The 14,561-nt window shown below is 34.9% G+C and overlaps 1 protein-coding gene and 1 long non-coding RNA gene across 2 annotated transcripts; one reads left to right on the top strand and one right to left on the bottom strand.

Annotated features, from left to right (window-relative positions):
- The first annotated feature begins 2,596 nt into the window (after nt 1-2,596).
- Nucleotides 2,597-12,650, top strand: GlnRS (Glutaminyl-tRNA synthetase). Its single transcript, XM_074172263.1, has 14 exons — nt 2,597-2,751; nt 3,504-3,699; nt 3,754-4,146; nt 4,202-4,334; nt 5,172-5,311; nt 5,359-5,545; nt 5,597-5,784; nt 5,835-6,058; nt 8,714-8,853; nt 8,907-9,078; nt 9,133-9,295; nt 12,061-12,278; nt 12,330-12,519; nt 12,574-12,650. The coding sequence occupies exons 2-14, from the start codon at nt 3,577-3,579 to the stop codon at nt 12,619-12,621; spliced, it is 2,319 nt and encodes a 772-aa protein (XP_074028364.1). The 5' UTR covers nt 2,597-2,751; nt 3,504-3,576; the 3' UTR covers nt 12,622-12,650.
- On the bottom strand, nt 12,636-14,374 carry LOC111510731 (uncharacterized). Its single transcript, XR_002722821.2, has 2 exons — nt 13,412-14,374; nt 12,636-13,143 (listed from the first exon to the last, which is right to left on the bottom strand). It is a non-coding gene; the product is annotated as an uncharacterized lncRNA (long non-coding RNA).
- Between the last annotated feature and the right edge of the window lie 187 nt (nt 14,375-14,561).

Here is a 14,561-nt window from a genome sequence, read left to right as displayed (position 1 = left end):
GAAATCTGGGAAGAGACTTGGAAATTATCTCTCTCTTTTTCTCGCTCTATCGCATTTAACAAGCGAGACCATATTGGAAATTAGAAAGGTCTTGCTACATTTGATAAACCATATATTATACCTAATCCATATGATACCACCATATTTCGATTTGGAAAATTTGTAGCTGAAAATTCTATCGATGCCTATATTAATCAATGAACAGCATTTGAATGACTTTGTTACTAATTGTTGGTAACTCTTATCAATACAAATAATACTTACCTTGTAAACTGGCGAGTTGGCTGTCCTTGTTCATCTTTCACTGCCTGAACCACTGTGCATGCTGTTGTATGTCCATAATCGTTGGTTTTCGGCGAGTGCATTGGCTTGGAATGTGGGGGTTGAGCAAACCGGCCATCGGATGCCTGCTTCCACGTAGCCCCGCTGGATACGGGAATGGCAGAATCACTTGTGGCTTAACCCTGAGATGTGTGTATCCGTGCCGAGGGGATGAATGACACTGAGCCTATCAGCTGTCTTTCGAGATACCGGACGCTCTCTCGTCGTAGCATCGCCTTGTCACGGTAATGCGGGGCTCTGCCGTGATTGACCTTTTTTCACTAGCTACTTGTGTGACTTTTATGGACAGAATAAACTTAAAAATTCTTTCTGACGCTGAGTCTATAGAGGAGAGGGATGTCGAGCTTACGACTCCAACTGAGCTCCCTGTAAACTTAGATCAGGAACGCGTCTACAGAGGAGATGGTTGTCGAGTTTACGACTCCAACTGACCTCCCTGTGAATTTAATTCAGGAGCAAGTCTACAGAGGAGATGGATGTCGAGTTTACAACTCCAACGGACCTCCCTGTAAATTTAGTTCAGCAGCGAGTCTACAGAGGAGATGGATGTCGAGTTTACGACTCAAACTGACCTCCCTGTAAATTTAGTTCAGAAGCAAGTCTACAGAGGAGATGGATGTCGAGTTCATACAACTGACCTCCCTGTAAATTTAGTTCAGGAGCGAGAGCTGCGGCGTATGCAGAATCTGTCTCAGGTGGGGGAACAAACCAGAGGCGAAAAAGCTCTGCACGGCTGAATCTAAGGCATCGTCTGGTGTAGCTGGCGTGCAAACTTATAACATCACGAACCATTCCATCGTTTACTGGTTAAGAGTACTATTTTTTTACAAAAAGGAACACTTTCTGTGGCTACTTTGGATTCTTTTAAATTTTGTATATTCTATGCATCTTGCAACTTGCCAACAAAAAATCATAAGAATACAAGATGGTCATGGAAATGTGCTGCTTTCCTCAAAAAATACTGTTTACAGGGATCGTAAAGTTCAGTACTACCGCGCCATAAAATGATGGTCGGTTCCAAGATAGAGAAGTGACAAATGTAGCAACGATAATGGTGAAAATGGTATTCCTATCAATATTGCATCCAGGAGAAAAAGCTGAAAGCGCTGGGCAGACTGTAGAGTAAAACCGCTTTTTGAATCAACCAGACGGAATATTAAATATCCAGTGTTATTTGTCTATTTGATGATGCTACACAATAAGTACTTTATGTGTGAGACGTTATATAATATCTGCATATACCTAGCAACTTCCCTTTTATACAAAAAGTTGTTGCTTTCACTACAACTTTTCACAAAACATTTTTTATGAAAACTGGTGTTGTTGGATTTCATCTTCAATTGGTTCTTGGACGTTGATGTCTGCATTTGCAAGAGATGTAAGTTATGAATTGAGTGACCCATCACTTGATGATTATCAATAACACTTTCTATGATAGTAATTAAAACAATTTTCAAAAACATTTCTTATTTCTAGACGCGTTTTACTAACACCGTAGCTTCCTCTGAAGCTACCGAGAAAGTTACTATAAGCAAAATGAATCCTTCGTAGAATTTTGATAAACCATCTTCAATTTTGCGATCTCCCTACTCCATTTCAAATTCGATTTTTTTTGGTCTCCGACCAGATTCACCAGAAATATTTACACTAAAGAAACGCAAACAGTAATAACAAGAGTATTCATAATTTTGTCAAGAATTCTCAGATTATATTATCTCAAAAACATTTTTGTGGAGAACCCAATGTTTGTTACTGCGTAATGTTAATCACTGAATAGTCCAATTAGTCAGTAACTTGTATTCATACATTTGCCTACTAATTGAAGAAATGAAATTTGCTTAAAAATTGAATAATCCATTGAACTATACTTTTTTTATGAACGAAACGTCAACCACTAAAAAAAGCTAACTATAGAAATTTCATTATTTTTTTAATTGAGTTATTAATTCTTAGGCGAAATTCATGAATACAAGTTACTTGACTTATTGGACTCTTCAGTAGTTTACATTACGCAGTGACATTTCGGGGTGAACTTTTCAGTATGCCATTCATCACACTTTAGCGGATTCTTTATTGATTTAGTTTAATTTTCAGATTGTGGAAGGTTATGTTTATATACCCAAAAAATATTAAGAGACTTCGCGATTATGATTTTAAATTTTACGATTCCCCTCTCTCCACTTCTTGACGAGATTTGTCATTGTGGAATCGGTTTTGTAACGAAGAACGCAGCTAAAGATTACGTCGATTGAGATGAAACGGAAAGTAGTTGTAACAGGAATGAAATAGCATAAAAACCACAAACTACTTTATAGTAGGTGGTTTGTGATAAAAACTACGGGAATGGTTATTCCTGAATCCGAATCAGCAAAAAAACGCAACTGAATGTAACGTGTCTTTTAATGTAAGGTCAGGGCTGCTCCTGGCTGTACAATTGTACGAATTGCTATACAATTCAATATTTTTTCGTACATGCATACCACATTGACGAAAAGCATACATTTTGACTTCATTTGGTTTTGCATTGATTCGGACGACACCACGGTTATATATTTACAAATTCCAATCACTTTAGTCTTCGATAATCGAGTAATCTGTCTATCTCTGTCTTCCGTCTGATTATGATAGGCGTATTCCGCATGTCCGTTTGTCATAGAACTCGTGAATCACGATCACAAAGCACTTTATTTTCAGATCAGTCAAATCTATCGAAAAGCGCTGACGCTAAAAGAAAAATAAATCCACAGTGGGAAAAGACGAATTTGGAATAAATATTTATGAATAGTAGTTGGTAGTTCACCTCACCTCTCTTGATTTTTGTCTTAAGAGACTTTGTGTTGTCATTTGATTTGATACATAATATAAGCTAAAGCTAGATTTGTGAATGCAGAATTTTCAATAAATATCAAGACAAATAGTAATCAAATCAGTATATTTGCAATAACCACTTCAAAATGTTCACATTTCACATACGATGAAGTGTCTGCGCATGCGCGAATCGCTTTATTCCATCTTTGCATCATGCGGGAAGCTGTCACTTGTCAATTATTCTGATGACAGGGTTGGCGACCATTGATGCTATACAATTATAGCGAAAAGCATACATTTTCATCTGTCATTTCCGTACAAAATATTTTTGCTTTGGAGCAGCACTGTGTAAGGTTAGATTTGTGGAATACGGAAGGTTATAAATATAGTTATTGCCGAATTGCGAAATCCTGTAATTTATAGAATATGTCTCAAAACGAGGAACAAACGATAGACGCTTTCATGAGTTTGGGTCTAAGCAAACAAAAGTCCATTGAAACATTGAAAAATGTAACCCTTACCAAGAACCTTAATAGTATTTTGAGAGAAGTATGTGAAATGATGCAAGTCTTCAAAATTAATTACATTGCTGATTTGTTTTAGGTAGGGTGTTTTGAACTATCTCAAGGAGCTAGGACGCTGCTATATCATTTGGGGACTAAAATAAAACCCCAAATATCTCACCATTTACCTCTTTTAGTGGAATACATCTCTTCAAATAAATTAGATTCATCAATTCGTGTAGACAAAGCAATTGAATTTGCTCTTTCGCATATAAAAGAGATCAACATTGACGAGCTTGAGAAATTTTGTGGGGTAGGAGTTGTTGTGACACCAGAAGAAATTGAAAAAGCAGTTGAGAAACAAATAGTCATCAACAGAGATGAACTGTTAAAAAACCGCTACCGATTTAACACAGGTCCTCTGATGCAGAAAGTAAGAAGTGAATTACCTTGGGCAGATGGTAAAGCAATAAAAAGTGAAGTTGATTTACAAGTACGTCTATTTTCATAAATGTTGTTCATTTTATTATAGCAGAATTTTTCTCTAGGTATTTGATTTACTTGGTCCAAAAATTGAAGCAGATCTGGTTCCAGTATCAAAAAGTGAGAAAAAATCTTCCAAACCTGTGAGAAATGAATCCAAACCCAAATCGTTTGTTCAAGAAAAAAATGAAATTGAGGGTATGTGTTGGTGGAGCTCTTGGAGTAAAGTCGGAGTAACCTGACCTGGTAGGTCAGGAAGGCAGTCTTTACGAATCTATGTTTATGATCTATTAAGTTTTCACACTCCTATGATAAAGTGTTTGTAATTATCAAATCAAGTAACCTCAAGGTACAAGACAGTTGGCAAATATTTATGTAGTTTTTGACACCTTGGTTGTTGCCAGATTTGTAAATAGACTTAACCTAACTGTACTTCCAAAATTCAAGAAATACATCTCGATCCAATGAGAGGTTGAAAATTATACAAATAGGGATGCTTACAGCTTCTCTTCAACAAGTATACAGGGTCCCCATCTAGACCAAATACAAGGCTGTCTTTCATTTGAAATATGGCATAAAATATCTCGCCTGATGACTATAATTATATATATGTTAATAGTATGTTCATTATTAAAATTAGGTTTTGGGAAAGAAAGGTGTTGGCTTTCATCTTATTCTCCATCCTTCTAAAAGAAGTAAGAAAGTAATTAATTTCAAAATAAACTCTTCAAGTTGCATAGATCATGCATAGAAGTTGAAAGTAACGGCCGAATCAATCAGAAAAAAAAAAGATTTTATTTTATTATAATTTCATTTTAGAATTTTTTTGCCTCATATAATTGTTATTTTCAGCTAATCATTTTAATTTTATTGATTCTTTCAGGGATTTCAAAACATTTTATATCATATTAGATAATGAAAGTCCGAAACTAATGAAATTAGAGTGTTTTTATTGCAAAATATTTGTATAGTCAAGACTATTAACGAAAAATATGTTATTTATTTCCTTTTAAGTTATATATTACTTATTTGTAGATCAAGGTCTTACAATACTTGACGTAATGAAAAAAGTAAATTTTCATGCTCCTGGAGAAAACTACAAAACCGAAGGTTATGTGGTAACTGAGTACACACATAAGTTATTGAAGGATCATTTGAAAACCACTAGTGGACTGGTATGTTATTTCAATCAATACTTTTCTTTTTCTAACTCTACTTTTAGGTTCGAACTAGGTTCCCTCCAGAACCAAATGGTATTCTACATATTGGCCATGCCAAGGCAATCAATATAAATTTTGGATATGCAGCAGCAAATAATGGAGTTTGTTTTCTCCGTTATGATGATACGAATCCTGAAAAAGAAGAAGAGAAATTTTTCATTGCCATAAAAGATATGGTTACATGGCTAGGTAATTTACCCTAACTATTACAGACTACTACTAATATTTTTATCATGATAGGTTATACGCCATTCAAAATTACTCACTCGTCAGACTACTTTGATCAGTTATACCAATGGGCTGTACAATTGATAGAAAAAGGTTTGGCTTATGTTTGTCATCAAACTGCTGATGAAATGAAGGGTTTCAATCCCCAGCCATCACCTTGGAGAGAACGTCCTATAGAAGAAAACCTTCAACTTTTTCAGGTATAATATTTTTCAAATAAAACTATCTTGAACACATAACTTATTTTTAGGATATGAAAAATGGTAAAATTGATGAAGGTGCAGCAACTCTAAGGATGAAAATTACACTTGAGGAAGGAAAACTAGATCCTGTAGCCTACCGAGTAAGGTTTACTCCTCATCATCGTACTGGTAATAAGTGGTGTATATATCCAACTTATGATTACACCCATTGTCTATGTGATAGTATCGAAAATATAACTCATTCATTGTGCACCAAAGAATTTCAGTCAAGGTAAAATATTTCATATTTATTCAAAAGAAATAAATCATCAAATGATTAATTTTATTTTGTAAAACGAATAATTATTTTTGACTTTTTGTGACGTACCACTTTAATTTTGTGCCATAAAATTGCTTTAAAGAACTCAATAACTTTTCTAAAATAAATACTTTAAATATTTGAAGGTAATTATATTTATCATGCCTTCCAATTTATCTGACCATGAGGCAATATTTGGTAAAATAAAACTCAAATTGCACAAATCAAGAAAAAAATCTCACCTTGGTAGAATCTACTCTACAAAAAATTATAATAGGTTTCATCACTTATGCTCATGTACTGATTGGAATAGTGTGTTGTTAGTAGAGACACCGTTCGAGGTATTCTATAGAATACTTGTTGAACATTTTGAGACCGCGTTTCCCAAACAAAAAATCAACAAAAAGAAACGGAAACATTGGATCACTAAGGGAATACGAACTTCTTCAAAAAATATAAGATCTCTTCATCAAATCAGAAAGTTTACTAATAGTTTATTTTTTGACTGTTACTTCAATAATTATAGGAAAGTCTATAGAAAGGTAATCAGGGCTGCAAAAAACTTGTACTATAGTAACAGAATCACGTAAGCTGACAACAAAGCTAAAGAAAGCTGGTCAATAATCAACGAACTCAGAGGAAAAAATATGTATACAAACACAACAGATACATCCTTGAATCCGGACCTTCTAAACAGCTATTTCTGCTCCGTCGCAACAAAACTCAGTCAAAACATTGTACCTACTCACGATCCCCTAGAATATCTCAGTGATATCTATGTAGACAGTACCTTTTCATTACACCACATCAGTATAAATGAATCGAAAGAAGTGATAGGAAACATAAAAATTAAGAAAGCATCTGGCTTTGATGAAATTTCTATTAAAATTCTTGAAAGTATTCCTGAGACTGCGCTCAATATACTTGTTGAACTGATTAACAACTCTTTCGAGCAAGGAACATTTCCTTCAATTCTCAAAACCTCGTTTGTCATTCCTCTCCATAAAAGCGGCAACAATGAATATCCAGCAAACTTTAGGCCTATATCGCTCATCCCAACCTTAGCAAAAATAATTGAAAAACTGGTAAAAAAAAGAATAATGGAATTTTTGACCAGTAATGGGATATTGAGTACATATCAGTATGGCTTTCAGAATTTTAAGAGTAGAAGTGAAGAAATATCAACAGTATTGCAATTGGTGTATAATGAAATCAACAGCTGGGAAGCCACTGCAGCAGTGCTTTGTGACGTATCCAAAGCTTTTGACTGTGTAAATCACAGCATATTGCTTCGGAAACTCATAAGATATGGTTTTAGTGACAACAGACATGTTTGTATTAGTTCATACCTTTCTGACAGAAAACAATTTGTAAGAACGTCATCTAACTTGAACGTGGGAGAGATAAATTGTGGAGAACCTCAAGGCTCTGTGTTAGGTTCTATACTGTTTCTGTTATACATTAATGATTTGACCAACATATCGATTACAGGAAGCTTTACCTTATTTGCTGACAACACCACATTAGTGTGGCATGACTAGGACAAAAACAAATTGCATAACAAAATGTGCCAAGACATAAATAAAGTGAAGAATTAGTTTGACTCGAATCTACTATCATTGAATACTAGCAAAACAAATATATTAGCATTCAAGTGTAATATACCTGATATCCCCATAGACAATAACACAATAAAAAATAACTCCACTTTGAAATTTTTGGGAAATTATTTAGATGAAAATTTAAATTTCTCTCAGCATATTGCACACATCAACAAAAAATTGGCATCAGGATGTTTCCCACTGAGAAACATCTCAAAGGAACTGGGGTTTGCTACAGCGAAAGTAGTGTATTATGCCTTAATAGACTCTCATCTAAGGTATGGTATACCCTTTTGGGGTGTTTGCAGTAAACAACTTATGCAATCGGTTTTTGTTTTGCAGAAAAGGGCTATCAGGTACTTATGTAAAGTGAAATGGCGGGATTCATGTAAACCCCTTTTTCGAGAACATAGAATCCTTACGGTTATTTCAATATTTATTTTGGAAACCGTGTCAATTATACATAAAAATAGGGAGAACTATGAATCTACAGCTACAGCCACATACCATACAAGGCGGTCAAATGAACTGAGTCTACCAATTCCAAAAACATGTTTGGTTCAAAACTCGTTGATATATAATGGAATCAGGATATACAATAAACTTCCCAATGAAATCAAAGAGATTCTTTTCATCATATTTAGAAAGAAATGTACAAAACTATTAATTGATACAGACTATTATGTCCTACAAGAATATTTTAACGATGCCCTGTAATTTAGAATGTGATGAAACTGCGATTGAACTGTGTGTGAAACATATATTTTTATTCGTTGTCCTAGTTCTTGTCAAGTAACCTCTGCATATGTATGTATATATAGTTTATATTTTATTTTAATCATTTATATTTTATACACTTATACTTCACATCTTATACTTCATGTTTATATTGATATTTATTTATGACATTGTGTTTGTAACAAGAATTTATTCTTAAACAATAAACATATTATCAATCAATCAATTTATTTGATTTATTAGTGGCATAAAGTAAAATACTACTAATATGTTCGTGACTTATTTTCAGGCGATCAAGTTACTACTGGCTTTGTAATGCTTTGAATATTTATTGTCCCGTCCAATGGGAATATGGGCGACTTAATATAAATTATACAGTTGTATCTAAACGAAAAATAGCTAAACTGATTGAAGAAAAAATTGTCAATGGTGAGGTGTTTGGGAAAATATTTCTGTATAGAATTTCAGTTATTTGTTTTCAGATTGGGATGACCCAAGGCTTTTTACTTTAACAGCCCTGAGACGTCGTGGATTTCCACCAGAAGCAATAAACAATTTCTGCGCCCAACTTGGTGTAACTGGAGCCCAAAGTACAGTGGACCCCTCGATGTTAGAGGCATATGTTAGGGATTACCTGAATAATACCGCTCCTAGGTGAGCATTTTCATTTTGAATATGTGTATTTTCTATCTCCAATCATATTTTCAGGCGTATGGTTGTCTTAGAACCTTTAAAGATATCAATTGAAAACTTTCCTTTTGCTGAACCTGTGAGTGTTGATGTACCAAATTATCCCAATAAACCAGAATTGGGTAGTCATACTGTGGTATTTGACAGAACAATTTATATTGAAAAAAGCGATTTTATGGAGGTAAGGACCATTTTTTAACTTGATAGGTAGAATTGTAGTCTCTGGCATAAAATAAATCAAATGAAAACACCTTTTTCACACACCAGAACTAGAGCAGTTTCTCTCAACACATGTTTCGCTAAGTTAACCTCATCAGGAACAGGTTGACTAAAACTAGTATTTCCATCATTTCTTGATGATGCTATTCAGAAGCAGGGGAAATCTGGGGTAAAACCTATAGCACAACTTTTACAAGGGAATATTCAACTTTATTTAAATTCGAACCATTCTACTTGTGATGCACTGTTTGAAGCTTTTGGTGTAGTAATGAATATTACTGGAGTTTTTTCCCAACACCAAACCGTTATTATAACACCTCGATACAACACCAAACCGTTATTTTAACACCTCGACACATGTTTCGATCACCAATTGATCAAACTGTTTGATCTTCCTCTTGAAGATGATCACTTGGTGATCAAAACACGTGTCAAGGTGTTGAAATAACGGTTTGGTGTTAGGAAAACCTCCAGTAATATTCGAACCATTCTGTACAAAATACACTAATAACTCAAATCATAACTAAACCGGAATGAAAAAATACTGCCGAGAGACAGTTTCAAAGGCTCGAAATGACTTGTGTTATGCTTTTTTATAGGATTTACGGAAACTATATTTGAAAAAGTTGTTTCTTTGGTCATAATTGATTCAAGTTTGCATCTGCATAAACAGCATGTGCTGTTTAATGTTCACCTTATCACCATAGTTCGGAAATCCAGTGGAGGGATGAAATACACTATTGTTGAAACTGAAAGTAGGTATTGTTTTTTTTTCATGAAAAGACACTATAGTAATGAGAATGAGTAGCTACATATTTTTTTAATGCGGTGCCTGGAAAGAATAATGGAACCAAATTGGTAGTACAAGTGGTACAATCAAGCACTCAATGTTTGTTGAAATATTTCTGAAAGATAACAAACCAGTATTGTTAATTTAAAAAAACAACTGGTGACAAGAAGAAAATTTTACTGAAAGAAAATTATGTAAGTAAAATCTTTTCGGTTTCTTCCATTACTATATAAAGAGTGGAAATGTTTAAAAAAACAGAGGAACCAAACAGTCAAACGACATTTTAAGTTAGTCCAGTCCCGCACATTGATGTTTGGGTCGTATCTTTCCTGCTCTGACAAGGGGTAATACTTTGAAAGTGGTCTGTAGATGATCTAATCGATTTATTTCAACGTGGTCCTGCTGCCAGATGAACGAGAGGCATCTGAAAGACTATCCTCTGTGAGGTACAACATAAACGTCTGTCGGGATATATTTCAAGAAAATGATAGTCCGAGAGCTGACGACCAAATTCTGCAAGAGTTTTGTTAAGGTTAATTTTTTAGTATGTTTTGTAGCACCGACTCCCGAGGCTACGAAATGGTACATTCAATAGTGGCTTGCTTTGTAAAATAGCCTCAAATTTGAAAGTTTAAAAAAAGCTTTGGTGAATTTATTAATATCTAATTGGGAATGAAATGAAATGGCACCTTCTATTCAAATTAAACTATCTATGTAACCTTTGATTGTTACAAAATTGAAGTTGTAAATGATATAATGCAAAAGTCAGTAAATGAAAATTTCAGTTGTACAGCGTATTATGAAGCTGATATAAAAATTGTATACCACGTTTGTAACATAACAACAAATAATGGATTCAAAACAAGTACTTTTCCCAATCACCAGAACTTTAACACTTTTCTCGACACGCGTTTCACCAATCAAGTTGGCTCTTCGGGAAAACGTCATCATCTCCTGAAGAGTTTTGAAGTTCTGGTGATTGGAAAAGTGCTTGTTTTTTTATTTATTATATGCCAGAGGTTCCAGTTTTACCTTTCAATAACAACGAATTAAATGTATATCAAATGCTGCGATACTGACATACTGTGTAAGTAAATTGTATTTTGAGCTAAATCTGCTTTGTCAGGTTTGTACCTATTAAATGTGGCTGTGATTACATCCCAGTTTTTTTTAAAGACGGGTCAGGAACATCCATTCAGTATTTTTCAAGTATCGACAGAATTCCAGCAAGACTTTACACTTTAATTTTGTATAATGCAAGAATTTGTTTGTCGTTTATATAGCTTGAAAAATATCAATAATGTGAATGAAGTTCAACTTACAATATTCGCAAGAACATTTACCTTCAAGGAAACCCATGTTTTCTTTTAAATCAAAATTAAAAATAAGAGCTTCCAATTCACCACCTTGCGAAACCTAGTTCAAATAATACGTTTGAAGCGCTACCTGCATTTCAAATATGTATTTGGAGAAATGGAAGTATATGAATATTACTGGAGTTTTATCCCAACACCAAACCTTTATATTAACACTTCGACACGTGTATCGATCAACAAGTGATCATCTTCAAGAGGAAGATTAAACTGTTCGATATCCAGAATTACCCCTGAGTACTACGTATTAAATTATCCACAGCCACCTTCTCTCACCGATCCAAAAAACACTCCTTAACAGGCGGGACGATAAAAACTTGAGGATATTCTTTAATATTATCAATGTAAATTGTTCACTTTCCCTCATTGCTATCCAAGTTCGGACTTTAAGCCATAGAAAAAGTATAAATATTCTACTTGCGAGAAATGGTCATCACCTCGAGAAACTCCATTCTCAGAATAATGACAACATTTCTGATTCTTTGTATAATGTTCTGTTTTTATGTTCTATTTTTATTGTTTGGTTGTATTATCACTGGATCAATTACAGTTTATTGGTTTTAGGTAGGAGAGAAATCATATCGTCGCCTAACTACGACACAATCTGTTGGAATACGTCATGCTGGATACATTTTAGAAGTGACCCAGGTAATAAAGCAAGGTTGTGAAGTAACCGAAGTTGTATGTAAGTGCCTTGAAGTCAGCAAAGCATCTAAACCAAAAGCCTTTATCCATTGGGTCAGCTGTCCGCAAGAGATAGAAGTCAGGCTCTACACTTCTCTGTAGGTTAAAGAAACTTTTTTTTATGCCAATTTATATATAATTTTTTATAGTTTCAAACATAAAAATCCCGAAGATTTGAATGAAGTTCCAGGAGGATTCATTAGCGATTGTAATTCGAATTCTCTACTTATTTTGAAAAGCTATTCAGACATGTCTCTCAAAGAAGCAAGTCCTTTTGATAAATTCCAATTTGAGAGAAATGGTTTTTTCTCTGTGGATCCTGATACAAACAATGATAAGGTAGAATTTCGTCATTTCATTTGCGATATTGTTAATTTTTTTTTTTTTTTTTAGCTCGTTTTCAACAGAACAGTTGGTCTCAAGGAGGATGCTGGAAAATAGAAATCAATAAAATATTTATTTTAAAATCATACGTGTTTTATTTGATTCTAAATGATTGAAGCTTACAGATTGCTCAACTCTTGCTTCCAAAACTTATATATGTTCGGATAGGTTTCCACGGTCAGTAATTTGATATACTGTTGTCCGGGTTGAACCGCGTCTGTAATTTTCATTGTTTCGACGTTTTGGCTCCTGCTTTGGAGTCATTTTCAAGAATCACTTAGATTTGTACTTACATGACTCGAGGACGAGGTCGTAATCTCCCCTGTCCCCAAGTCTTGTTACTAGTTCTATGTTTGCTGTGTTCCACTCTGATTTCATACGAAACGGTCCTAGTAGTCGCACAGTTGGGACATGGAAAGTTTCGTGTGAGTTCATGATCAATAGATAGTCTGGTAGCTGTTCTGAAACGTCCTGAAATCATCTCAATGTCGAACCCGAATACGCCTCATGACCGCCGCAATATTTTGAAGAAGTTAAAACGCTGCTCAATCAAATGGATACATCCGACTTCGCTATAACCTTGACAAAAAAAGTTCTCAATAAGTCTATCCTCATTTTCAGCAAAGTCAATATAGAAATTTTTACTTTTCCAGATCGAAATCTCATAAGAATACCCAATTTGAATCTATCAAAATGTTAACCCCAAATTGTGATAAAATTTCATAGAAAATATTTATAATCATTGGTGTTGTATCTTTGGATACTTCTCGACAATAATATTTCACTCGATCTTCCTAACTGTATTTGTCTTGTACTAGTGTAGTGTGCACGCACGCTAATTTCTTACATTTTTACCAACATATCAATGGGTAGTCAAATTTATTTTTCAACAAATTCTTTCTTAGTGTCTGTCGAAATAGAACCGAGTCGGAAACGCCTGGGTGCCGGGATGTTCTCCACAAACTGATGATAAGGTTGTCAGCTGTAGAGTATGGATGGAGCTCGGCTGGCAAACGCTACTTCGACTGTAAGGCTAGTAGGCTCTCTTACCACGAAGTGATCCGCCCGAGTTGCCGGGGACCTTCAACCGCTCTTAGTCCGGCCGTACACGGACCACATATTTGCAGGTGAGGCAACCACAACATTGTAGCCACGTTGACTGCACTTCGCGGTTGACCCAACCACATTTTTGTGGTCGACTTACGGTCATATAAACCACACTTGCAGTTGAGGCAACTGACATCAACGCGTACCCGACGGTGTACGCGGTTGGGTACGACTGCAAATTTGTGGTTAGTGTACGGTGGATGCCGCGATAACATCTCGGCGGAGATCAACAGCAAGTTGACTGCAGACGTCCGTTTTGACTTTTGCTAACGCCCGTGTATGTGTAGTACAGTATTTCTTATGGGCGGCTTGAGTTCGCTGGAACGCGACTGCAACTGTGTGGTCGATCCGACCGCAAAATGTGGCTCGTGTACGGGCGCACTTAGGATGAGATTCTCATCCAACGCGTTCAGTGCTGTAGTATCAAAGGATTTGACGGTATAGGTTATTCACGTTAAGAAGAGAATGATGTCATTTTTGGTAATTTTGTATATCCAACATAACAACTTTAAAATTCCCAATGAAATGCGAATAGTAATGAAATAAGTGAAATTTCATTTTGTAAGTTGCTCAACTGAAAATTTCAGACGTTGCCGAATCGAAAAAAAATCGAAAACTGTCAGTCTTTCTTTTCTTTTCAGAACTAATCATTTCTTTTAATAAGACCTGCGTATATTCAATATGCTTAATGCATTGTCGAAACAGTCTCAACAAAGTTGTATTTCAACTGAGTAAATTAATAGTAAGTAAGGTTAATTGCAATAAAACTGGTCATCTTTTGACGTCGTTCTCTTCTTAACGTGAATATCCTATACCACAGACATTGGAGTAATTATAATAAACGTTCGGAAATTGATATTGTGTTCAGTTTATTTACTCTTATTATTATT

This window comes from Leptinotarsa decemlineata, unplaced genomic scaffold (assembly GCF_025532065.1).
Source record: "Leptinotarsa decemlineata unplaced genomic scaffold, Ldec_3_MD MMD2_tig00000035_RagTag_RagTag, whole genome shotgun sequence".
NCBI classification, from domain to species: Eukaryota; Metazoa; Arthropoda; class Insecta; order Coleoptera; family Chrysomelidae; genus Leptinotarsa; species Leptinotarsa decemlineata.
This window is presented reverse-complemented; position numbering and strand designations above follow the sequence as displayed.